The sequence below is a fragment of the Microtus ochrogaster genome, chromosome 18 (assembly GCF_000317375.1).
Source record: "Microtus ochrogaster isolate Prairie Vole_2 chromosome 18, MicOch1.0, whole genome shotgun sequence".
NCBI lineage: Eukaryota > Metazoa > Chordata > Mammalia > Rodentia > Cricetidae > Microtus > Microtus ochrogaster.
In genome coordinates, this window is record NC_022020.1 from 26008122 (window position 1) to 26034863 (window position 26742).

General features: G+C 43.1%; 3 protein-coding genes across 3 annotated transcripts in view; 1 reads left to right on the plus strand and 2 right to left on the minus strand.

Annotated features, from left to right (window-relative positions):
* Positions 1-5869: 5869 nt before the first annotated feature.
* Positions 5870-6727, minus strand: LOC102001924 (mitochondrial ornithine transporter 2). The gene has a single exon (XM_005356003.3). It carries the CDS (start codon positions 6710-6712, stop codon positions 5915-5917), a length of 798 nt encoding a protein of 265 aa, XP_005356060.1. The 5' UTR covers positions 6713-6727; the 3' UTR covers positions 5870-5914.
* Positions 6728-11059: 4332 nt separating this feature from the next.
* Positions 11060-13149, minus strand: Taf7 (TATA-box binding protein associated factor 7). Its single transcript, XM_005356004.3, has 2 exons — positions 12931-13149; positions 11060-12588 (listed from the first exon to the last, which is right to left on the minus strand). Exon 2 carries the CDS (start codon positions 12525-12527, stop codon positions 11502-11504), a length of 1026 nt encoding a protein of 341 aa, XP_005356061.1. The 5' UTR covers positions 12528-12588; positions 12931-13149; the 3' UTR covers positions 11060-11501.
* Positions 13150-24529: 11380 nt separating this feature from the next.
* Positions 24530-26742, plus strand: part of LOC101987887 (protocadherin gamma-C4) — a 183832-nt gene continuing 181619 nt past the window's right edge. The window contains exon 1 of the mRNA XM_026783383.1: positions 24530-26626. Coding sequence (XP_026639184.1) covers positions 24686-26626 — 1941 coding nt within the window. The 5' untranslated portion in view covers positions 24530-24685. The remainder of the gene's footprint in view (positions 26627-26742) is intronic.

Sequence of the window (26742 nt, forward strand, 5' to 3'; positions counted from 1 at the left end):
CCTCTATCTGCCTCCCAAGTGCTGGGATTAAAGATGTGGAACACCACCACCCATCTATTGAATATGTTCTTACCCTGGTGTTTACTCCTCTGTTCTTCCAACTAGGGTGGGTTGTGTTTGTGCCTATTTTGCCTGTTCTTCCAACTGGTATGGTTTGTGCTTGTGCCTATGTAGTCTGCTGTAGTTGCACAGGAGTGCTGGCCACAGGGCGGATGGATGTTAAGGTATGTATGGTTGGGTGGAGGAGAGGTTCTTGGAGGGGCAGAGTCCAGTGGGTGGGTGAGGATTGATGTTGCAGCCTGGAGGCAGGTCTCTCAAGTGTGCCACACCAACCCCAGGAGATTCTGGGTGACAAGTTCCACAGACTGAGGCGTTTGACTCCGAAGGGAGGAGGTCTCCTGGAACCTGTTGTGGAACTCTCTAGCCAGAGAGAAGTTATTGAGCCATAGTTCTCATGGCAGTCTGTCTGCTTCTATTTCCTCTTAATATTTATGAGATGTTCCTGATAGCCTGGGCCGAGAAGAAGCCACCCCCTTGAAATGGGGTTACTGGCCATGACCTCTTCTCTAAGAGATTCAGCTCTTTGCTTCATAATCATTTACATAATTAAAAAATAGTACTTTGATAAAATATCCTCCCAACAATATATGAATTTTATGGCTGTGAGTGTATAGATGAGGCTGGCTTTGACATTGTGGTATAGAAAGCATTGCTTAAGTATAGTTTTAAATTGAACTTTGAGGATTTTTAATAAGAAAAAAGCTAAACGTTAGATAAGGATTACACATAAAATTTATTAACTTGATGTGGACCTAGAGTCATCCATTAACTATAATTGATTTTTTTGTATTTTGTTCTGTTTAGTGATTATGATGTTATTTGTTCTGTTTGTAATTGATTCTTTAAACCCACCATCTAGGAAACGTAACACCTGGTTGATTTTCTTGTCACAGGTGATTATAATTGTTCTTTGAAACTGCTTCACTGAACACATCTTTTAAGAATTGTAATACCTGTTCTTCTTGTATAAAAACCCTTGTTTGAGCACTGCAAAATACACTCGGGTTCAAACTGCCTCTGTGTTTTTTTGTCACTGCCAAATCCTTACCCACCTGGTCTTCGAGAAACCACGTCCCACAAAACTCCATACCCAGCTGGGGTGGTCAGCGGCACAAGTGCTTTCTGGCTGGTTGTGGGGGGGGGAGGGATCTACATCAGGGAAGTGGAGTTCCACCAGACTTGGGGGCAGGGCCCAGCTGCCTTGCTGGTGCTGGGATGGGAGGGGAAAGGGCATAGGATGTGTCTGGACTTAGGGACAGTTCAGCTGTGAGGCCAGTCACTCACCTGTTCTTCGAGCCTGTGTAGTCTACTGGGGTTTCAAGGGAGAGCTGGCCATGGGCAGGATGTTCAGGTTGAGCAACAGAGTGGATCTTGGATGGAGAGAGACCAGTGGGTAGCAAGGGTGGTCGTGTAGCCTGGAGGCAGGTCTCTCACCTGCTTGCCAACTGGTGGTATTCTTGATGTTTTATTGTATACATTTTGAAAAAGGTACTTATATTCATTTGCAAGAGCACAATGTTCATTGCTGCTCTATTCATAATAGCCTGAAACCAGAAACAACCTAGATGTCCCTCAACAGAAGAATGGATAAAGAAAGTGTGCTATATTTATACAATGGAGCATTCCTCAGCCATTAAAAAAGAATGAGATCATGAAATTCACAGGTATATGGATGAAACTAGAAAAACTTTCATCCTGAATAAGGTATCCCAGACCCAGAAAGACAAATATGGTATGTATTTGCTTGTTTGTGGGTAATTGCTGGTAAGTCAATGATAACCAACCTACAATCCTTAGAACCACAGAATGTAGGTGGAGAGTAAGGGTCTAGATCTTGTTAGAAAAGCGAAATTAAATAGTTAGGGGTGGGTGCGGGACTGGAACAGAAGGGTCAAGTGAGGAAGGGAAGAAGAAAGGAGAATGAAAGAGGAAATATTGGGAGAGACAGCTAAAATTAAGGGCCACTTGAGGGGTATGGAAACCTAATACAGTAGGAGCTGTCGTGTGTGTGTGTGTGTGTGTGTGTGTGTGTGTGTGTGTGTGTGTGTGTGTATGAAAATCACCTATATGAAATAGTTAAATAATGGGAGAGACAGAGGAAATGAGAAAGAGAACATTCTGGGCATTGGCATCTGAGAGTCCATTCTAGGGCAGATAAGGAAGAAAATGTGAAGTGGGAAGTACCCACAGGCATTGAGGAATAGCACAGATGGTAGAGATGTTGTTCCTGTTACATTTTAGATCCAAACTTCCCTTGGAAATGAAAGGGAGACTGATAAAATTATAGAAAGTGAAAAAAGGAAGAGAGAATGGAGAAAAGTTGTTAAAGTCAGGAGATGGTTCTTTAGCTTGAAAGCTGTCAAACTCCCTTTCCCTTGGTCGTCTTGTCCTTGGCCCAGGAAGGAAGGGAGTTTACACTGCGGTGCCTGTAAAAAAAGCTTGGTGCTTTCATCCTGAAGGGAAGCACCCTAGGGAAAGTAGGGGAAATAAGGAAAATAAAAGCAAGATATATTTTACCATTAATGCAAAGCAGAGTGGCATCTGAGGAGGTCAAGAGTCAGCCTCTGCTCATGGAAGAGAAGGACAATGTTACCTTACTGTAAACAGGTTTTTCTTTGTGTCACCAGCTCACAAAACAAATGGCATGGAGACTTATTATGAGAGCTCGCCCTATAGCTTAGGCTTGTCCCACTAGCTCTTATAACTTACATTAACCCATTCAGATTAACCTACATTTTGCCCCATGGCTTCTTACCTCTTTTCCATCTTGTAGCTCCTGTTTTGTCTCTGTGTCCTCTGGTGTCTCTCTCACTCTTAGATTTTCCTCCTTCCCTTCTCTCTCTGCGCCACCTAACCTCTTCCTTCCTAGCTATTGGCCACCCAGCTCTTTCTTAAAGCAGTCAGAGGGCATCTTGGAAAGACACAGCTTCACAGTGTACAAAAAGATTATCGCACAACACCTCATGATTCCAGCAGATCTGAGTCCCATTGCAAGAGTCTCTTTAGTTCTTATAGTCTCACTGGCATTGCAACAAGCCAGGCTCAAGAGAATAGCGTTTATTAGATTAAATTCTTGCTTTCACAGATATGAGAGGAGTGTCTGTGGAGAGGATCTCAGGTTGTGGTATTTTATCTTTTTCTGTGTCACCTGGTCACATCACCCATCCTTCTTCCTTTTAATTGGCAGGAAATTTGTCTCGTTCCATGCAAATTAACTGAAGGATTTCCCATAATCTCCTGACCTGGTCACGAGATCTCAGGCCCTGGTTTCATAACTGCTTGTTGGCTCAGGTGTTCTGTTGCCCCAGATCTAAAGTTAGACAATAGAGCTTGTCCCCAACCGCTTCCTCTGCTCTTATCTTACTTCTGTCTAACCTAGAGATCTGAAATGATAAAATATGTCCCCAAATGTTAAACCAAAGATTATAAAATTAAATTGGAAAACTTTCTCTTAAGCCTATTTTCCTTCTACTCCCATTCATTCTTGCTTGTCTTGTATGACTTATAGTAAAGGCATTTAAACTTTTAATGGATAGCATGTGAGAAGCAAGTTTGCTGAAAGCAGAGCTACCAGGCTAGCTCATGGATGCCATGCTGGGGAACTACATAGACTAAAAAAGTCTACCCGTGCCAGAAGCCAGTCCCATTTACTACCCTGCTTTAAAGCAGGCCTACTCAGATGAGACACTGCTCTGTAGGTATGGGCTACTCAAGTATGGTATGTGTAATATAAACACAGAAACTGCTTAAAGTAAAATAACAAATGGTTTCAAGAAGCAAATAATAGAAAAATAACCATAAGTCCTAAGCAGACTAGGCCTAATATTGAGCAAAATTTTTTGTCAATTTTCCCCAGTGGTCCTTATTTCTCAGTGTCTCGTTTCCCTGGATCTTGCTTCTGGAACTAGAGCTTGGAGTTACTATAAATGCTTAATGGGTTTTAGGAAGGAAATTAGGCCTGGCACAGGAAACACATAGACCAAACTATTAAGACTGGTACCTCACCTCTTTCAGCTTGGTAGGTATTTAACACCTGTTATTGGAAAGACCCTGTTGGACTTGAAGCAACACAGAAAGATGTACTTAATGGCATAAAGAACGGCTTTCTCAGCCAGGTAGTGGTGGTGCATGCCTTTAATCCTGACACTAAGGGACAGAGGCAGGCAGATCTCTGAGTTTGAGAATAGCCTGATCTACAAGTAAGTTCCAGGACAGCCAGGGCTACACAGAGAAGTCCTGTCTCAAAAAACCAAAACCAAAACCAAAAAAAAAAAAGACTTTCCAAAATCAAAATCATATGGGCCATGAATGCTGCTTAATTCCAAGTCTATTGGGGTAAGTTGAATCATGATTTGGGGGGGGGGGACACTTTCATCTTGTCTTGATATATTTGGGGGTTTTTCTTGTGCCTGAAATTAAATGCATGTGTGTAGTTTAGTAAAATTGCTTTTCTTATGGTTCATTGTTATATTGTGGCATCCAGTCACTGAAGTTCACTGACCACCACCATCAAATTGAGAAAGCTGTGACGCTGCAATTACAGCAGTATGGATCCCAAGTGACCTTCAAGAATGAGTCACCGCCTTTCACATCGTCTGCGGTGGAACTGACAGCACAAAGTGCACACTAGTCCTGCCTAGGAGATAACATCACCATTGGGTCTCTGACGCCAAACAGAACAAAACCTTTTCTTGGCTTCTGTCCTGTTTCCTGGAAGAATGGATAATGGTACAGAGACCCATGAGTGACCTAAAGTGAATCAACAGCCCCTCAGTGAGCCAGCACAACACTGTGAACTCCTCCCCAGGCAGGACCCGGAGACTGGGAGCAAATTAGAACGCTCTTCATCTATATCAGTGGTTCTCAACCTTCCTAATGCTGCAACCCTTTAATACAGTTCCTCATGGCATGGTGAGCCCAACCATAAAATTATTTTTGCTGCTACTTCCTAACTGTAATTTTGCTACTATTATGAATTGCAATGCAAATATTTGATATGCAACCCCTGTGAAAGAGTTGTTAGCCCCCACCCCACAGGGTAAAGTGACCCATAGGTTGAGAACTGTTGGTCTACATGGATCACCAAAGCACAGTATCACAGCCCCATGCCTTTATCTCTTTCCTCAATCTAAAGCCTGGCTTCTTTGGAAGAGGAGAAAGGAAATGAGTGCAGGTAAAGGCCGCCATCACTTCTCAAAGGCCTGGTATGCAAGGCCCCACCTAACAATACTATTGCAGTGTAAATATAACTATACTTTGAAAATGAACCACACTATTTGAGAATAGAGCAGAAAATCCAGGATGCCTACTTGGAAATTTTACTCAAGAATGTGGAAGTCAGGCTGTTGTTACACAGGTACATTCTCTCCTTGGAAATCAACATGAATGTTTTGGTTGTCACACAAAGTCTTTAGTATTGTGCACATTAAACAGACTTTAAACTACAACCCACATCTTGAGTGGATTAGGCAATACCTATATCCATGAAACATGATCAACTCTAGATGTTTTGATGATACGTGAGACTAATCACTCACAACACATAACCATTCAAGATGCATACACAGGTTTATGAAGCGGCCCTGATAACCTTTAAGATTAAGTACATAGGGTCTTGGGGTTCACCCTGTAGATTCCACAACCAGCAAAAGCAGTGATTTTTCTATTTCAGTATGATTGTGAGAAAAAAAACATATGATATAAAGATTTCTCCACAAAGTTTGAGATTTGGAGGAAGGGAAGACAAACCCGAAATTCCCAGTCAAAGCTAACTCCATGCTGGTCTTGAACTCTTTGATATCTAGAGCTGCGGTCCTCACACTCAAGTTCTTAGAGAAGGGTTCACCAGGACACTTCAGTTTTCTTCCACCATGCTCATCATCACCTTCCTGCTGTACTCATAGGCCAAAAACAGAGCAGCATTAGAAGGGATGGCTCGAATCATAGTGGCCTTCATTCCAGAATACAAGGCCAATATTCCTTCATTCCTCACAACAGCAACAAAGGTTCGGATTAATCCTGCTGGCTGCCCAGACATAGAAAGAACCTGGATTCTGGATTTAATACAGTCCACTGGGAATATAATAAGCCAGAGGCAGATCCCGGCAAAGCCTCCACTTAACATCAAAGGGACAGGGCCTAGTTCATCCTTTGGTCTCCCTGACGCAAAAAATGATCGACCAAGTTCATAACCCCCAAAGAAGAAGAAATAGCCAGGTATCTCCTGAGCTAGAGTAGTGGGGAGTCCACGATAGAAGCCAAAGAGACCTTCCTTCATGAAGATACTCCTAACCATGGACCAAATTGTGTCGTGACTTTGTGCTATCTTCCCTGACATCTTCATTTCATACATGGTCTGCAGCCGGCACTTCACGAGCTCAGTGGGACAGAGGGCCAGTGCAGCAAATGCGGAGGCCAGTGACCCAGCAGTAGCAGTCTGGAAGTCATTCAGCTCTGCGTTCGGGTCTACTCTGGCCACTTTCCTAACAAACTGTTGGCAGAAGCCATAGCACATGAATAGTACAGAGCTCTGGGCGACGTAGGCTAGCAGTGCAGGACTGGTCCCCCTGTATAAGCCCGGGAAGCCTACTTGGCGATAGGTCTTCAGGAAGCAGTCGGTGAGGCCCTTGTACAGGTTTGGGAATGTCTGCATCTTCACTTTTATGGTGTCGAAGGGCTGCCCAGTCAGCACACACGCTGCGCCCCCAACGGCACCCGCGGTGAGGTCTATGGTGGCTTGGATGGCAGGGTGGACTTCATGTTCGTCCACCCCCTCATGGGTGTTGTCGGTTGGCAAGTTTCTGTGGGCTACCACGACCGGCCTCTGTGCTGTGGGCCCTGTGTCTCTGTCTCCCAGCCAAGGCCGCTCAACCCGAAGTCTCGGGCCACCGCACTCCCCAGCCGCTTGGGAATAACCCCCCTCCACGCGCATGCACGAGTGCCCCACTGTCCCCGTGGGCAGCAGGGGCCATAAATACATACGTACAAGGAAAGGCTTTACGGGAGCTGGGGGTGTAGGTCAGTGGTAGAGCATGTGCCTAGCTGAGTGGACCGCGGCTGTTACATCCTCAGTAGTACCACAGAAAGCTGAGGATGGAAGAATGCTTCCCCCTTTGGTGGCCAGATTTCTGGTTTCTTATCACACAAAATGACACCAGTGGGTGCTCTCAGTTAATCTAGTCTGGATTTAAAGGGCACAACCTAAGGAAAAGGTTTTATGACACAGAAGACAGGCCATGAGTGGGGTGACGTGCCTTTTAACTCCAGCATTCAGGAAGCGGAGGCAGGCTTTGGGAGGTTGAAGTCAGTCAGGGACACTGCACAATCTGCCCCAAAAATGAATACGTAAGAGAGATGAAATACTTGGAAACTGCTACTCTCAAATCCACAACACAAAACATCTCTAGCCAAATGCTCTTCTCTCTTCTCTGGGGGCAGGAGAGACAGGAATCTGAGACATGCAGACAAACTACGTTGGGGGTGAAACCAAATCTGGGGCCAGACTGTATGCTGAAGTTTTTTCATTTAGCTTTCCTGGACTATATTTAAAAGTGAGGCTTTAATCCCTGATAGAGGTGGGCAGTTCTGAGTTCAAGGCCAGCCTGGTGTACAGGGCCAGGTCCAAAAGAGCATAGGGAACCTGTTTCAAAAACCAAAACAGTGAGGCATCAAAAATCAGACTGCGCATGGTAAGAGGTAGGGGTTTTTGTTTGGTCGGTTGGTTTATTTTATGAACGTTTTGCCTGCACATCTGTGCATCACAGAGTGCCTAGCACCCATGGAGGTCAGAAGAGGGTTGGATTCCTTGGAACTGGACTTAAAGTGGTTGAAAGCCACCACATGGGTGCTGGAAACCCAACCTGGGTCCCTGCAAGACCTAGGGGATCTTAACCATGAGCCATCTCTCCAGCTCCTAATCCTCTGATCTCCGAATGTGTATACCTAAATGCTGATTTCACAGGACCCCTGTAGTAAATACATACTGGCTTGCACACAAATTTCCTCTTCAGCCGCTGTTCACCTCATTCACACTTAATGTGTGTCTGCTTTGAGATGTGGCCTTCACTGGTTCAACTTATACAGAAAAATAAACTTTCTATTTTCTGTGAGATGGCTTCACAGGATAGGAATCTTGGTTATCAATAGCCCTGAGCACAGACTAATGAGTTCCTAACTTCATGGTTAATAACCATCAGTACTGGATAACATTAGGAAAAAATCCATTGTAAAAGATACTGACTCACATATTGGTAAGGTTACTCATATTTTCAGACAAGTTTCTAAAGGATCTATATAACAAACCATAATTTTTGCATTAAAAAACATAAATGTAATCTGTTGTGTACACATCAAATAAAGGCATGGGATATTACATCTTAAAATGTTAATGTAAATCATTCTAGGAAGTTGGTAAGAAAGGGTGCTTTTTTGTTGAACCTCTAAATGACTTGTTCATAGTGAATCTTCCTTAGTATCTTAAAGCATTATTTCTTTTGAATGTCTTCAAAATTTGTTCATGCGGTAAGATCTGTATGCAGTTTGGTAATAAAGTAATTGCTTAGCATTTCCAAGGCCTAGAGCACGTGCGCACGCACGCACACACACACACACACACACACACCCCTAGGAAAAAAAAAGCACAATTTGTTCATGAGCCCAGAAACCCTGCAAAATGTTCACCTGTGATACCCACTTCTTAGCCAAAAGACACATGAGAAATGTGAACCTTTCACAATAAAGCAGGATTTTTTGGATCCTAATCTTCAGCTAAGTCTTTCTTTTAAAATGTTTGTGACAGATAATGATTCATTATGCCATATTTTAATATTAACACAAAGATGCCCAGAAACAACAAAGCTACAGGAAGGAATAAGCTGAGTTAGCTTTTGTTGCAGATATTTGGGGGCTTTTTATAAATTTATTTATTTATTTATTTATTTATTAAAGATTTCTGCCTCCTCCCCACCACCTTCCATTTCCCTCCCCCTCCCCCATCAAGTCTCCCTCCCTCGTCAGCCCGAAGAACAAGAAGAGCAATCAGGGTTCCCTGCCCTGTGGAAAGTCCAAGGACCACCCACCTCCATCCAGGTCTAGTAAGGTGTTGCAGATATTTGAAGCAAACTTTCCAAATTACAAGCTCTGATTTACAACCTTCGTTGACTCTGAAGCAAGCCCTAATTAAAACAGCTGTTTCCTAAGCCTGTAATCTCAGCACTAGACTGGAGAATAGAGCTCAAGGTCAGGGTGGGCTACACAGTGAATCAAAAAAAAAAAAAAAAGTTTGTAAACATACTGCTATCATTTCAATCCCTCTTTAATCCAAAAGACTGTTTAACGCGTATTTATGATCCAGTCCAGTGAATGGGAACGTTTCTTTGTTCACTGTTCGCTGCTCTAAGTCAGTCTGCCATACGATTTAAGTCACTAAACCAATCGTCCTGCGAGCCTGGTAACAATATCACCTCCATTTCAGAGGTAAGAAAATTGAAGCAAACAGATTTAGCTCAAATTATGTACCCCCTGCTCAAAAAAAAAAAAAAAAAAAATCACACTAACTGATCTGATACAAACACAGGTATGCCTTGACGTTGAGCTGTTGAGCCTCTTAGTTTTGGCTTCAGCAGCTGAGGCAGCTGGCAGTAGAACAGAAGGGCAAGTTCTCAATGAATGGGCCTGGGTGACTTCCATTTTGAACATACATACTTGGCTTGCTTGCCAGGGGCCTGCTTTCAAGTATTTACAGGACATAGCTGAATATATTAGATCTGAATTTCATATCAGACTGAAATTGTAGATTTGAGACTCCAAGTTGAGCTAATAACTGAACCAGGACCAGACCAGTGGGATATTCTGTTAATAAATGTGCATTTGGCATCCTTCCCTTCAAAGACCATCACCTGCATCCAGATCTTAGTAAAAACTGACCAAATACTCTATCTTCTCCAGGGCTAATTCTTGGATATACTTAGAAATTTTCAACTGCCACTTTGTTAAGAAAACAGTTTCTGACCTTAAGAAATACTCTATGGCACACACCTTTAAATCCATCCTTTAGGAGGCAGAGGCAGACGATTCTCTGAGTTTGAGGCCAGTCTGGTCTACAGAGTTAGTTCTAGTACAGCCAGGGCTACACAGAAAAACACTGTTCCCCCAAAATAAAATAAAATAAGAAAAAGAAAAAAGAAAAACATACTTAAGGAAATCTTTCTTAAGTTGCACTGCGGTCAGGAGCTTGAGAAAACATTTTGGTACAGGATAAATGACCAGATGTGAGGGAAATTGCCTTCTGAAGCCTCTTACATATTAAGAAATTTGATTCTAGACTTGAAGTCTAAATAATTGTTTTTTCTACACTTTACCACTAATGTTTCCTGACAAATAGAAAACTTAAGTGAACTTTATTTTATGAAGCAAGTATTTTCAAATGGAAACTTACAAACCAATCAGACACAAATTAATTTTAACTATGCTCCTTATTTTTTTTCTAAAAATACCCCTCTCAATTGTGAAACCATTAAATGCTTCAGAGAAACTGAAAATTATGTGTATGAATTTTTAAAATACCAAACCAGGATACAGGCTTTCACAATGGGAAATACCTATGAAATACCATGAACATGCATCAGCCTATAAAATAGCTGCAACAATTAAATCAGCAATAGTTAAGAATGTAATCTTAATTCAAATAAGTGCAATGGTTTATCTGATAACCACTGTTTTTCTGATCCCACTACTTTACACAGATAACCTTAGTGCTTAATAAAAAACGACAATAGTTTAAGATGGCTCTGGACCCAGTGTTCTCAAACCTCCAGGTATATCTGACCTTTAATAGAATGCAAAAACGAATTTTTCCATTTCCTTACCTGTGTGTTCCTTTTCCTGAAAACATAAAAGAACAGTACGTGTCTTTATCTACAAAACATGACCACACCATTCAGTCATTAAACTCCATGCATCCATCTCAGCTCTCACTATTCATAGAAGAAAAAGATTAGCATTATAATGCAAAAACTGGTAGCTTTTATTGTGCAAGAAACAACTTGTGCAAAAACTTACATTTCTATACAGGGAAACTTGCTGGGTAGCTAATAAAATAGCTACTGTATACATACATTAAAAAAATAAAAATAACTTCACTGCCCATAGGCTAGCTTCTTACTGATCTTAGCATCACAGAATAGAAATAAAAACTTCTGGAAAAGAGACATATGTAATAATGTCCTATGGTGAACAATTAAAGTTCAACTGTTCACTAATCTTACACCTACACCTGCCCATGTAACCCTACTTCCTAAAGAATGAAAACCTTGGTAACTTTTCCAAAAACAGCCAACAAAATTCAACAAAACTCCTAACACTATAGAGAATAATTCTGAGACCGTATTATGAAAATAAAAATTTTCTCAAGCTGACCAGTCAAAGAACGGAAATCAACATTCTCACTTCTCTAGGAGTGATTCTAGTTCTTCCTGCAAAGAACTAAGCTGCTCCTTCTCCCTGTCTTCTTTTTGTTTGAGTTCATCCAGAACAGCCTGAAACCTGTTCTTGAGAGCCAAGTTTTCTACTTTCATGATGAGATCCTCCTGGCGCTTTGCCCTGTCTTGGGTCTCCTGGAGCTTGCCTTTCATGTTATCAATCTGTTTCTGAATTCCCATAACCAACTGGTTGGTTCCTTCATTTTCTTGGTGCTGTTCATCGGACTCATTGAGCTTGTCTTGTAGCTGCCTCTCCAGATCTTCCTCGGTGTCACTGATGTTGACATCTTCCTCATCTTCACTGCTGCTGCTGAGGTCATTGAATATCTCTCGAAGCTCATCATGTTCTAGTGAGTCATGGCCCTGCCTGTGGCCAGACATTCCTGGAGAGGAGATATCGAGGCCTTGATTTTCGGTCTCCTTTGTTTCATCTTCAGCAATTATCTCCCAACGAGTGCTGACAGCTTCAGCATCGGTACTCAGCAACCGCTTCACTTCTTTTTCCACATCGGGAGACTCAATATACTTCTTCTTTGCTGTCTTCCGGAACCTTCTCTTTCTGACATTTTTTAGAGGTAGAGTGATTCCATGGTTCCAAACAAACTTTTTCTCTTTGTCCTTATCTTTTTCCTTGCTTGCTTTAGGATCAGCGGCGGCAACCGGCTCCTCCACAGCAGGGTATAAGTCACCATCTACTGTGGATACAAGCATCTGACAGATATCTGCTGTCTTGTAAAAGGTTTTTTTGTCGATGGTTTTCAAGCTTTCCATAACACAAGGCAAATCTACCAATTTTGCGGCCAAGGGCACTCGATCCACCCTGACGATTCCATGCCGCCCGTCAGGGTGTAACTCAATGGTCAGTCTGTCCTTCAGGTTGACATGTCCAGACTGCACCGCCCTCCTCACAGTTGAGGCATATTCTGGGGGCAATCGTAAGATAAACTGGCTCTCCAGTTCATGAGGCGCATCGTCTTTGCTCTTACTCATCTTTAATTCCTTGGGAGTTATTCCTCCAACAAAAGCTTGCTGCACTGAAAGAGTTCAGCTCCTACAACAGTTAAAAAGGGGCTGTTGTTAGTATAATTTTAAATTCTTAGCGAGTTCAACAGCAACTAAATGGAACACCCGCTAGTGCCTATTTTGTCTTAATTTAAATTAAGTCTCCATTCGTATCATTAAACACGTTACCCTCCCCCCCTCTGGCATTTTCCCCGTTAAATTCACTTGTCTACTAGATGCAATTCCTAGTGGAGCATCCAAGCGCCTTGAGGAGGGGGCTTTAGGCACTGACGTTAAGTCTGGCAGACAATCCCAATCAATCCATAAATTCTCTGCAGTAACACATTTAAAAAGCGAGGCGCAGCGAACTCTCTTCGCCTCGGGTACTTACAGTCTGCGAGCGAGGTATAGCCTCCCGCGGCCGGAGCAAAGCGGCGGGGGGCGGCGCGTCCGCCTTTCGGTTTCTCCGCGCTTTCGGCCGCCGCACACCGACCTGCGCGCCACCAGCGAAAGGGCTCAGGTCCCGCGGCGCGAAATCTCGCCGGCCGCCGCTCGAAGCAGCGGACTCCGGAGCTCACCGCCTCCGTCCGCCACCCACCTACGCAGAAAAAAAGCGAGGAAGAGGCGCTACGTCACTAACCGGAAGTAGACGCGGGCGCGGCGCCCGTGGCCGCAGCTCCACCGGAAGTACTAGCGTCACGGCGAGCGCAGGCACAGGGGCAGTCTCGCAATTACGTTATATTCTCGCGAGAGTGTGCTCTGTACGGCGTTAAAGTTAGTGTTTTCACAAAAGCTGTGGCTTGGAAATGAAAGTTAAAGAGTCCGAGGAGAAAGACATAAGTTGGTCCCCTAAGACAGCATTTTCATGGAATTGTGGAGCGGGATAGTTTCTAGTCTAACGAGAATTATCGGAGATAAGGGCATCTTTGTATCCCCGGGCGTACCCAGTCTGCCTCCTCCACAAGGGAATTAATCACAAACTTAACTGTAAAGTACCAACACCAGCAGAGTGAGACTATATTTCTGTTCACTCTATAATGCTAAATATATAATCGTGTTAATTATGAAGATGACGAGGGGAAACTAAGCCTTTGGGTTCATTTGTATTTCGTGATGTTCTAGAGGACCAAGAGTGATTTCTTTCTGATAATATATCTGGTAGATATAAATGTTAACAAAAGCCATATGGTGGCACGGGTTCATTTAGAACAGAATCGTCTGAAACACAAACGGTCTGATTGTGGAGTATCCAGAGAAGACTGCTTGGACATGGGTTTAAGCCAATAGGAAATCTGTATTAGCTGGAGCTGGTCAGCGTCTACACTGGGTGTTTGGAATCCCAAAGTAGCCCCAAGCCTTTCTTAGGGTGAGCTTTTAAGCACAAAAACTATGTGCTGAGTTGACATGCTTTAGTTAACAAGATCAGTTAGCCAGAAGTGGAACTACAGAAGCCAAAAACCAAGGTTAGTACATTTTTTAAGATGCTCCCAGAACTATGGACATGGATGAATTAGGTCTCTGTTTTCATTTTGGTGGGTAGTACTGTCTTTGTGCTTAGTTTTATGGCCTGAATGGTACGTCTATCGTGGAATCAGTTGTGCCAAAGTCAGGGGGCTTCTTACAATTGAAGTGCAATATGGAAGCCTTTTTATCTTTTTTAATACATTGTCTCTGTGGCTTTACCTAAGTGGAACCTTGAACTTCTAGGGTTTCTTCTGCCCCCATCAGTCTTCTAAATGCTGGGATAACAGCCACTGTCCCCAGCATGTTCTGGCTCTTAATGGCAAGTAATTTTTAAAATTATTTTAGAATTTATTTCACTTCTTTACTGTTTTTCTGCATTGAACTGTTTGTACTATGGAGAGTTCGGTGCTCATCAGCATGTGGTATAGGTCTTTCAAATAAATAATGGTTCCCATGTTGGGTTTTTTTTTTTTCAGCCCTGGTCTGCCTCAGCCACGTTCAAATCCACCTGCCTCTGCCTCCTGAGCACCAGGATCAAAGAAGTGCTCCATCACACACGACTATCTCCTTTTCTTGATATCCATTGTCCCTTTTTAGTTGGAGCTCTTTGGCATTGCAAAGTCATTGTGATTAATGTCTTCTAAAATACTACCATATTTAAATTAACATAATCCTCTTTAACTGTGATCAGCATTTCCAAAATTCACTTTATTTTTTATATACTTAATTGACTTCATGGTAGAAAGCTTTGTCTTGTTCATTGTGTTCCAGTGCCTAATACAAGAAAATAGGAGCCAGGCTTGGTGGTCAGCACCTTTAATCCCAGCACTCATGAGGCAGAGGCAGGTAAGTCTCTGTGAGTTGGAGGGCAGCTTGATCTACATAGCAAGTTCCAAGCCAGTCAGGACTATATAATGGGTCCTGTCTGAAAATAAATTAAAAATACAAATAGGAGGAACATACAATTGCTGATTGAATAAAATGGTTGATCTATTTTAAGGAAAATGTAGCATAAATCCTTAGTACAAGATAAAAACTATTCTATGTCACCTTAAAATTCAATAAAGCCATTTAGTGCATGGTGCCTTTTAGTTAAGTGCACTGTTGATAGTAAAGTGGGGACGTTTACCGACAGTGTACCTTGTTTGAGTATCATGTGTCCCCCAACCAACAGGCACCCATATTGCAGTTGCCAGTGAGCTTTGTGGGAGTCATTGAATCCTGAGGATTCTGATATAATCAATGTGTTAATTCCCTGATGGGTAATATGAAATTATCATGGTAGGTGGTGGGGTTCATTTGGAGAACAAAGGACAGTTGGGACATGCCTTGGGAACATATCTCTTATCCTAGCTTCATTCACTTCTTGGCCACTATGAGCTGAACACCTTTGCTGTCTCATATTCTTCCAGCGTTAGGCTGTGCTTCATCAGGCCCAAAAACATAGAACCAGAAAGCCTGTGACTGATACCAGGAGGCAAAACAAGTCTTTTCTTCCATTAAGTTGTTTATATCAGATATCTTGTCAAAGGGATTGTCTTAGTTAGGGTTTCTATTTCTGGAATGAAACACCACAACTAAAGAACAAGTTAAGGGGTATAGAGAGATGGCTCAGGGGTTAAGAACACAGGCTGCTTTTCCAGAGGTCCTGAGTTCAGTTCCCAGCAACCACATGGTAGCTTACAACCATCTGCAATGAGATCTGGTGCCTTCTGACCTGCAGGCACACATGGAGACAGAACACTGTATACATAATAAATAATTTTTTTAAAAAAGCATGTTGGGGGAAGAAAGGATTTATCAGGCCTACACGTTATTATTGCTGTTCATCAATGAAGGAAGTTAGGATGGGAACTCAAAACATGGCAGGATCCTGGAAACAGGAGCTGATACAAAGGCCATGGAGGAGAGCTGCTTACTGGCTTGCTCTCTCTAGCTTGCTCAATCTACTTTTCTATAGAATCCAGGACTAGCAGCCCAGGGATAGCACCACCCACCATGGGCTGGGCCCTCCCCCATTGATCACTAAATGAGAAAATGCCTTACAGCTGGACCTCAAGGAGGCATTTCCTCAGCTGAGGCTCCTTCCTCTAATGACTCTAGCTTATGTCAAGTCGACACACAAAACTATCCAGTGCAGGGACTAAAAACTCCCAGGCAGCAACACTTGGGAGGCAAAGGCAGCCTTCCTCTGTGAATTCAAGGCCAGCCTGTTTTACAACTTGAGTTCCAGATAGTCAGGGCTACACAGAGAAACCCTATCTCAAAACCACAAAATAACAGGTTGGGGGACTAAAATCTAACACATTTTGATTGAATGTTTTTTTTCTTTTTTTTTCTTTTTTTTTAATTGAGCTCTGCATTTTTCTTTGCTCCCCTCCCTATCTCTCCCCTCTCCTTCAACCCTCTCCCAAGGTCCCTAATGCTCCCAATTTACTCAGGATATATTGTCTTTTTCTACTTCCCATGTAGATTAGATCTATGTATGTTTCTCTTACTGTCCTCATTGTCAAGGGGCATTTAGGTTGTTTCCAGGTTCTGGCTATGATAAACAAAGCTGCTATGAACATAGTTGAGCACGTGTCCTTGTGGCACAATTGAGCATCCTTTGAATATATACCCAAAAGTGGTATTACTGGGTCTTGAGGAAGGTTGTTTCCTAATTTTCTGAGAAATCACCACACTGACATCCAAAGGGGCTGTACCAGCTTGCATTCCCACCAGCAATGCAGGAGTGTTCCCTTTTCCCCACAACCTCTCCAGCATAAGTTGTCATCAGTGTTTTTGATCTTGGCCATTTTTACAGGTGTAAGATGGAATCTCAGAGTTGTTTTGATTTGCATTTCTCTGATGACTAAGGATGTTGAGCATTTTTTTAAGTGTCTTTCAGCCATTTTAGATTTTTCTATTGAGAGTTCTCTGTTTAAGTCAGTACTCCATTTTTTATTGGATTATTTGTTCTTTTGATGAATATTTATGTTTGAATATTTTTAAGTAGACTGACATACTTTATCATGAGAGGAAATTAAAGTGGCCTGTACCCATTTCTATGTGAATTTTAAGGAAACACCATGCCCTCTCAGATACATTATTATTTCTTAAAGAACATAGCCGGGTGGTGGTGGCACACACCTTTAATCTCAACACTCGAGAGACAGAGGCAGGCGGATCTCTGTGAGTTTGAGGCCAACCTGGTCTACAAGAGCTAGTTCCAGGATAGGCTCCAAAGCTACAGAGAAAGGTCTCAAAAAACCAAAAAGAAAAGAAAAGAAGCTCACCCTGGGAAAGTCTGAGTTACACTGGGATCCCAAACACCCAGTGCAGTCACCGGCCAGCTCCAGCTAACAAAGACTTTCTATGGCTTAAACCCATGTCCCAGCAGTTTTCTCTGGTGGACACCCCACAACAAGGTATATTAACAGCTGACATCTATATTTTAGAAAAGGGGTATGAGTAGCCAATAACATTCATGAAGGAGCTTAGATTATTTGGGGAATTTTTGAAAGTGTATGTATAGAGAAAGCATTGGAATAGACATCAAAAATAAAATTTTAAATTAATTCAATTCTGGGTTATTTTAATTTTTTAAAGTATTTTCAATGTGTTAGACCAAAAGTTGTGTATTTGAACTTACAGTAAGAATTCGTAATATTTTATTTCGTGTGTGTGTTTGCAAGCCCTCACCTGCCTGTGCACATACATGTGGAAGCCAGAGGAAGTTGTAGCGTATCCTATCCTTGTGATCTCCTTGTTATACCCTGAGTCAGGATCTGTCGAAGAACCTGGAGCTAGGCTGTGGGGCAACAAACCCCAGTGATACCCTTTCTCCACCCAGCACAGGGCTGTGGTTACAGAGCCATCAGCTTTCTACATTCCCACTAGGTGTTTAGACTAAGGTCCTCGTGCTTGTCCAGCAATCACTGAGCCATCTCCCCAACTCTAGGAATTCTATTTTGTGACATGTCTTTTAACAGTGGATAATTTATCTAGTAAAGAGAACATTTTTGTTCAGATAATGTCTCTGTGTCACCCTGGCTAGTTTGGAACTGTGTAGACCTGGCTAATTTTGAACTTGTGGTGGGTTTCCTACCTCCTGCGTGCTAGAATTACAAGTGTGCCCCACCATCCCTGGCAAGTAGTGAACTCCCCCCGCCCCTTTCTTTCAAAGGAAAAGATTTCATCAGTGTATCATCTTCAAAAACTACTGCCAAGGGCGGGACCTAGGCAAGTGCAAGGTCCTGGCTTTGATCCTCAGCACCGGAAAAAATAATATCGAGGAAAAATTGTTCGAGGGTTCTTACGTCGAACTGTGATAGATTAGATTACTTCGCTTAAATTTTGTGAAAAGACAGTTTTATTAATATTTTGTCAAAAACTACAATCCATACTCTCCACCTTAACGAAGCTAGTATTCTAAAACAAGTCCAGAAAATGAAGGAAGGTGACGTCTTCTGAGGAATTTCAAAAGAGGTTTGCGATAGGTTACCACGCTGAACCTCTGGGTGCCGCTGTCGCCCAGTCAGTGGCCATTCTGACCCAGTGATCTCCGCGGGCTTTCACAAACACCGCCTAAAAATGCACGGCCTCCCTGCGATCTGTTTGAACCTCTTGGTTTTCCTCGTCCTTTCTCCTGCTCTCCGCTTGCAGTCATCATCGTCAGGATGTTTCATGACTCCGAGAGAGGTGCTGCCTTTTCCTTCCTGGGAGTGACTTTTACTACAGGGAGTGAATTCACGTTTCAACAGCTGCGTGGATAGGAAGTCGCCCACGGGGCAGGCGCACAGAGCGCAGGAAGCGCCGCCTCCCTTCCCGCAGTCTTTGTTCTGCTCGGATAACTACGCACCAACTGCACTGCGTGATTCGAAAAGAAGACTGAGTGTTTAAATGCGGGGAATCCGAGGGTGAGTGCTGAGAACTACTCCATCTAGCCAAGACAGCAGAAACTGACCAGATCAATGCAGTAGATTCACCAGAGAAATTACGCAAGCCACTCGAAATTGAAAATTAAATCTACCGAAAATCATACAGACAGAACCATCCTGGACTTAAATGACAACGACATACACCGTTTTGTATGTATCTTAATAGCAGCGTTTAAAGATTCGGACGCTGAGAATAACTCTACAAACGTGTCGGTGACCATCTCCTCTGACTCCAGAAATGAATGGAGAGCCCTACAGCGGTAAATACTGGCAACTGTTACCAAAGAAACCCTGGACCTGAGGAGAAGGACTGCCTCTCCTCAGTGACGTTTACGGGGCAAGACAGCTGTAGACAAAACAGAGCCTAGAGCCATTGCCAGGACTGGGGTGTCAAATCACAGCTATGCAGCTGGGCCATCCTGCAGAAGAACCCTTCCTAGCCTAGATCGCATTCCGGGTGATCTTCACTGACATCCTTAAGGTAGAGTTCTGTTATTTCCACACGATCTCACAACTCATACAGAATAGATCTACTGCCCCCAGGTTGCAGCAATGCTTGATTTTGATTTAAAAAAGAAGAAGAAGGCAGTAACTACATGGAATAGAAGATTGGAGGTAGTCTAAAGACCCGTTTTCAAAATCCCAGCTGAAACGGAGGTGAAGAACTACAGAGCAGCGTAGGTCACTCTCAATCAGGCGTCCACAGGTAAGGACTGCTATTAATAACCAAACAGCAGAACTGACACCTATGTTTAAATGGAGAGGTGAAAAAGGAATGATCACCTCCAAGAATTACTATGTAATGGGCACCTACTGACAGATGGAATCCTAAATGGGAGCAGCCCCTGGGCACAGTCTTACCATCAGTGCCTTTACAGGGATGAGACATCCCTTTTCTCCAGCACAAGCCTTACTCAAACATTTTCACCAACAAAAATGCTCTGCTTGCAGGAAGTGATGGTGCATGCCTGTCACCTCAGCATCCGGGAGGCTGAGCATAAAGATGGAAAGTAAGGCCAGCCTGAACTACAAAGTGAAGTGTTATGAAAACAAAAGCAGTCTGCTCTTTCCTCTTTTCTCTTTTTGCGTGCTGAGTTTTGGGCTTGGGGCCGTTTCTATGCTAGGCAAGTGTTTCATACTGAGCCACATCCTGATCTCTTATTTTTCTTTGAGATAGGGTCTTACTGTGTAGCACAGCTGGCCTCAAATTTATAATCCTTCTTCTGTCTCTGTCTCCTGAGTGCTGGATTACAGATATGTACTGTTGTGCCTTGTCCCAAGGGACTGGAAACATTGAAGCCGCCATTGAATACTTCTGAGCAGAGCTTGCAGTATGTCATAATTCTTGTTCTTCCTGGCCTTGCGCCATGAAAGTGCTATTGCCTTCGGTCAGCGAATGCAGGTTGCCGCAGTATCCCGGCAGACCACCTTTAAATTCATTCTCAGCATGATAACCAGGGTTTGAGTGGGTCAGTGCCATCCTAGCCTCTCAGTGACGGTGGGTGACTGTAACAAAAATACAAGGAAGATGCTTTGCCAAAAACTTCAACTAGGTAAGTCACTACAGTGTGCACTATGGAGCCTGTCTACCTGCTGACAAAAGTGGACACTAACTACAAGCACAAGAGCTGTCCTATAGTTCTGACCAGCTAATGTGGTTCTTCAACCTAGGGGCTCATACAGCTACGTGTGTACAATACTGCTCCGTGTCTCAGAAACAGAATACCAGAGCCTGTGTGGTGGACAGTCACTACACTGTACCTGGTCCCTGCCATGAGTTTTCAGGAGCTCTGCCAGACCCAGTGTAGGCAGCATAGCACTGCCAGGCAGACGGAGTTTCAGCTTTGGAAGCCTTGCCTTAGGTTCTGTACTCTGGCTTCTCAAAGGGATTCTGGCCATCGTCTTGGACCTGTAACATCCTAGCTCCAGCACTAGGGATATCTGTTAACCTGTTCTCTGAAGATGGTTTTGGAGTTGCTCCTATATTCACAGAGACTCACCTGTTACCAGAATCTGTGCATGGCTTCTCCGATTGTAAAATCTTCAAATTTTAGTTTCTTTATATTCTTTAGTTTCTTCATATTAATTCCAGAAACAGCTTACGCCTGGACATTGCCCAGAGTGGCAACAATGAAGCTTTAGATTTTATATTGGAGTCAAATAAATACATGTGACTCCGAATGTTCTCATTTAGTGCATCCAGCCTTTTAAACTTCCTCTTGCTTGTCTTACTGATTTTCTTTCTTTTCTTTTTTGACCTTTCAACACAGGGTTTCTCTGTGTAGCTCTGGCTCACCTGAAACTCACTCTGTAGACCAGACTGTCTCGAACTCATAGAGATCCCCCTGTCTCTGCCTCCCGAGTGCTGGGATTAAAAGCATGCACCACCACTGCCCAACTTACTGATTATTTATATGTGTGTTTATTTTGTCTCTTTAGTTCACAATTCCTTTTGGAAGAAGTTTACATATCCTAATATGTTCTGAAAAGTCTTATTTTTTATTAAAGAGTTCCTTCCTTGCAACAATGAAAGAGATGTATTGCAACGCTAAGTTACTACCCTTGAGGTCTATATATTTGTCTTTGAGAGTCTGAGAAACTGTGTAGTTATACAAGAACAGAAACTGTCCTTAATTTCTTCCTTTCTTTCCTCATTTTCTGAATCTTTCATGGCTATATCTAGTTGGCTGCCAGCATCTGTCTCAATTGTTCCTGAATGCCAGACTCTAGAGTGCCAACACCATATTCCTGTCAGATAGAGAGAAATAAATTACTCTTAATTTGAGACATTGTAGTTAGTAACCTTCTTTATCAAGGATACATTAAATATTTACAAAGTCTTAGATTTTAATGATAACAATGGAAGATCAACAAAATCTATGGGACTTATAATTTAAGTAGACAATTTTTTTCTTTACCTAAGGCAGACAAGAAATAAATTTAAGTTATAATGATTGCATAAGAAAATTTACGTTTCGTTAGTCATTTATTAATATAAGTGCTCATTTTTTTTCCTTTTTGCCTTATCTTTATTTCATTTTTATCTGAAACAGTCTCCTATAGCCCAGGGTGAACTCAAATCCACTGTGTAAGTCAAGGATGGCTTCAAGCTTTCTGCTAGGATTACAGGCATGCACACCACTCTTGGATTTCTCATTACTGTGGATTGAACCCAGGGCTTCAAGCATGCTAGGCAAACTACCAACTGAGCTACACCTCCATCCGAAGCTCTACCTTTATAAAGTACAATACCTAAGAAATCGTAACACTAACATATATTTACAGGAAAATACTTCTCCCCCAATGAAAAGATCCCTAGTATATTTAAATATTCAAATAATCCATACTAGTGCTTCACAGAAAATAGCATTTTATTACCGTAATCCCGAAGTCATGATTTCTGTATGGGGATGTATAAGTGAACTTTAGTCAATGCACCGGTAATTTCCCTTTTTAGTAGAATTAATCACCACAAAACAAACAAAAGAATTGTGATTGCTCTGACCTTGGAATGCACTTGTTAGCACAAGTATTTCAGAACTCAGCAGAGCACCATGGAGTGTTATGATACTGTGATATGTGGGTCAGGACTCGGAATGTGATAAAATGACTGGAAATACATGTATATGTGTGCATCTGTAATTTATAAGATATATACTGGTTTATTCATGTGGCTTTAAATGATTTGACCTCAGAGGAATACTCTTACTGTTAGGTTGCACTGTTGGCTTTGGAAGGAATGACTCCCATCATCCTCCCAGCGCTACTGTGGGAGGATGATCCCAAGAACTTCTTAAATTGTCCCTTCTCAGATCTTCACACCTCTCTGCTAATTGTTTTGTCATCTATTCCAAATCATTTTCTCCTTGTGCTGTCACCTCTCTCCCATTGCATTTTCAGGGTGTTCTGTTTAAATTGGTTTGAAAACAATAACCATTTTCCCATTTCATGTTTTTTGAACAAAGTAACAAGCAACTTTCCATATCTGCCAGCATCTCACTTACCCAACAAACATATCTTTCACTGAATGTAATCCCTTAGTAGTTCAGAATATGTGAAAGTCGGCAAAGGTTTGCCCTTACTGCAGCTGATCTGAAGGCCAAGGCAATGCTCAGGATAAAGCAGACTAGTTCTCAGAACCACCTACCAACAGAGCACTTTCAGCAGACAGAGCAGTGTTAGCTGGAAGTTCTTTTCTGTAACAAACCAAGTCTATAGAAACTGCCATGAAGTTGGGAAATTACTCCTCCTTATCCTCAGATCGTTCCTGCTTTTCTTCAAGCTAAGATCCAACTCATTCATCGCAATTGTCAGTTTGTTGACTGCATCTTTGGCTTTGTTCACCATTCTAAATATTCCAGCTCTACTCCAAGCTCTAAAGGGCTCCAAACTTTCCAAGAACTCTCTCCGCCAGGATCCAGTAGCAGAGCAGAGATGTCTTACTGTCCTTAAAGGCATTTCTCGGAAGCTGCTTTCCTCTGCAAACTTGGTGGATAACGTATCTGCTTTGCCTACTTTGATGTTGGACTTAGCACTAGTGTTCCATTATCCTCTTCATAGTGAAAGGACAAGATGTTGAGCTCCGTGGCTGCTGCGAAGCCTCCAGCCAGCCTGCAATGAGCCGAGGTGGGCTCACCACTGTAGCTGCCACACATCTCCAAACAATGAACAAAAGGAAAGTGACATCCTCATCACCCTAGTTACAAGACATTGCTGTTGAATAAAGCCACCTTCTCCTGGAGGATACGATGCATGAGTGTGGGACAGCTATCATCCCCACAGTCTCCCTGAAAATAAAATTGGCTTTTTCATCTATAAAGAATAATACCACAACTTCTCAGTCTTTTGAGTTTGAAGTATAAATTACATAGTCATGTAATATGCTTAATGAGATTCCAAGACCCGATTTTATCCTATTCAAAATTTATTACCTTTGGGGGAATTTCAAATCTTTCTTAGTGTAGCTGCTTCAGAAAAGAAGGAGAATGAGGATATGGTTTAGCGTGGTCTTCAAAATCCCAGGGTTCTGAAAATCTTCAAAGCCAAGTGGAAGGAAAATGAAGCGGTCCAGATCTGAGACTCTACTCTGAAATCTGAAAGTGGACTTTTCCCTCTCTAGTGTTTTCTTCATCCTCCAAACCTCTCTTTGTGGCCTGAGAAATTATCAAGTAGTCAAGCTATACAACAGAATAAATGGAAGGCTGATTTTCTCCTCTTTGGGGTTAGAGAAATATTTTAATTTTTCAGTAGCACACAGGGAAAACAGATAATTTGGACTACCGGGTTCTTAAAAGCAATACAATTTGGCAATATAGCTATAAGGAAATGAACATTGCTTCTTCTTTACATATAATACATACATGCATGTGCACATACATACATGCATACATACATACTATTGTAAAAAAAATTACTGTTTCTCTGGCAGTAAACCAGGACTTACGATACCTGATTACTTTGCAAGGAGTGCAGTAACTTGTTAAGACTCTGGGCGCCGCTGTTCACCAACCTGGGAGATACATGCTCTACACTACCCGCCCAATTAAAAAAAAAAAGAAAGGAAGGAAGAAAAAAAAACCGTGTGACTCTCAGACTCCCCATCATGCCAGACTGAAAATGTCTTCCTGCAACTGCCCAGCATATTTCTGGACATCTCTCTGCTGTAACTATTTTTATTATTAAGATAAAGAAGATCCTGGAAAAGCAGAAAAACAATACCCTTGATAACAAATTGAGAGAAAAGTAGGAAGCCAGAGAGCAATGGCGATTCCAGAGAAACTAACTGGCTGGAGCCGGCTGATGCTGCTGTGCCTTTCTCTGGAGCTACTCCTGGAAGCCAGGGCTGGAAACATCCGCTACTCGGTGCCGGAAGAAACCGACAAAGGCTCCTTCGTTGGCAACATCGCCAAGGACCTGGGGCTGGAGCCCGGTGAGCTGGCGCAGCGGGGGATCCGCATCGTCTCCAGAGGTAGGTCTCAGCTTTTCTCCCTGAACCTGCGAAGCGGCAGCTTGGTCACAGCAGGCAGGATAGACCGGGAGGAGCTGTGCGCCCAGAGTGCGCCCTGTCTCGTGAGCTTTAACATCCTCGTGGAGGATGAAATGAAGCTTTTCCCTATCGAAGTAGAGATAATTGATATTAATGACAACACCCCCCAATTCCAGTTAGAAGAGCTGGAGTTAAAAATGAGTGAAATAACGACTCCGGGTACCAGGATTCCTCTGCCTCTTGGGCAAGACCTTGATGTAGGTATAAACTCACTTCAGAGCTACCAGCTAAGCGCCAACCCTCACTTCTTCCTGGATGTGCAACAGGGACCTGAAGGAGCAAAACAGCCAGAGATGGTGCTGCAGAGCCCTCTAGACAGAGAAAAAGATGCTAGCCACTACCTTGTTCTCACTGCCTCTGATGGGGGTAACCCAGTACACTCGGGGACTCTGCAGATCCGTGTTCAGGTGGTAGATGTGAACGACAACCCGCCATCATTTACTCAGGCAGAGTACCACGTGAGTGTCCCAGAAAACATCCCACTAGGCACTCCGCTGCTCAAGGTGAATGCTACTGACCCGGATGAGGGAGCCAATGGCAAAGTAACATACTCCTTTCACAATGTAGACCACAGTGTGGTCCGAAAATTTCAGTTGGATTCTTACACAGGAGAAATAAGGAATAAAGAACCACTAGATTTTGAAGAATATAAAGTTTATCCAATGGAAATTCAAGCCCAGGATGGTGCTGGACTCATGGCTAGAGCTAAGGTGCTGGTCACTGTTTTGGATGTTAACGATAATGCCCCAGAAGTTGGAATCACCTCTGTCACTACCGAAGTGCCAGAAAACTTTCCTCCTGGGACCATAGTTGCCCTTATCAGTGTGCATGATCAAGATGCTGGTAACAATGGTCATGCCACTTGTTCCATTCCTGGAAACCTACCCTTCAGACTGGAGAAGTTAGTTGACAATTATTACCGCTTGGTAACAGAAAGAACACTAGACAGAGAGCATAGCTCCGGGCACAACATCACAATAACAGCAACGGATCAGGGAACCCCACCCCTATCTACCCAAGCTCATATCTCACTGCTAGTGATGGATATCAATGATAACCCTCCAGTTTTTGAACAGGACTCCTACTCTGTCTACATTCCTGAAAATAACCCCAGAGGGGCTTCCATCTTCTCAGTGAAGGCCCAGGATGCTGACCACAATGAGAACGCACTAGTGACTTACTCCCTAGTGGAAGACACTATTCAGGGAGTGCCTTTGTCTTTGTACTTCTCCATCAACTCTGACACCGGCGTTGTCTATGCACTGCAGTCCTTTGACTACGAGCAGTTTTGGGATTTGCAGCTAAGAGTGATGGCTCGTGATAGTGGGAACCCACAACTCACCAGCAATGTTTCTCTGAGTCTGTTCTTGATAGATCAGAATGACAATGCCCCAGAGATCCTGTACCCTGCCCTTCCCACAGATGGCTCCACTGGTGTGGAACTAGCACCTCGCTCTGCCGAGCCTGGTTACCTGGCGACCAAGGTAGTGGCAGTGGACAAAGACTCAGGACAGAATGCTTGGCTGTCCTACCGCCTGATCAAGGCCAGCGAGCCAGGGCTCTTCTCAGTGGGGCTGCACACAGGCGAGGTGCGCACTGCCCGGGCCCTGCTGGACAGAGATGCTCTCAAGCAGAGCCTGGTGGTGTCTGTGCAGGACCACGGCCAGCCTCCTCTCTCGGCCACTGTCACACTCACCATAGCAGTGGCTGACAACATCCCTGAGGTCCTGGCTGACCTGGGCAGCATCAGGACCCCTGCCACCTCTGATGA

Coding starts and splice junctions, on each gene's coding strand:
- Taf7 (XM_005356004.3), bottom strand. CDS start 12,527: ATGAGTAAGAGCAAAGACGATGCGCCTCATGAACTGGAGAGCCAGTTT.
- LOC102001924 (XM_005356003.3), bottom strand. CDS start 6,712: ATGCAGACATTCCCAAACCTGTACAAGGGCCTCACCGACTGCTTCCTG.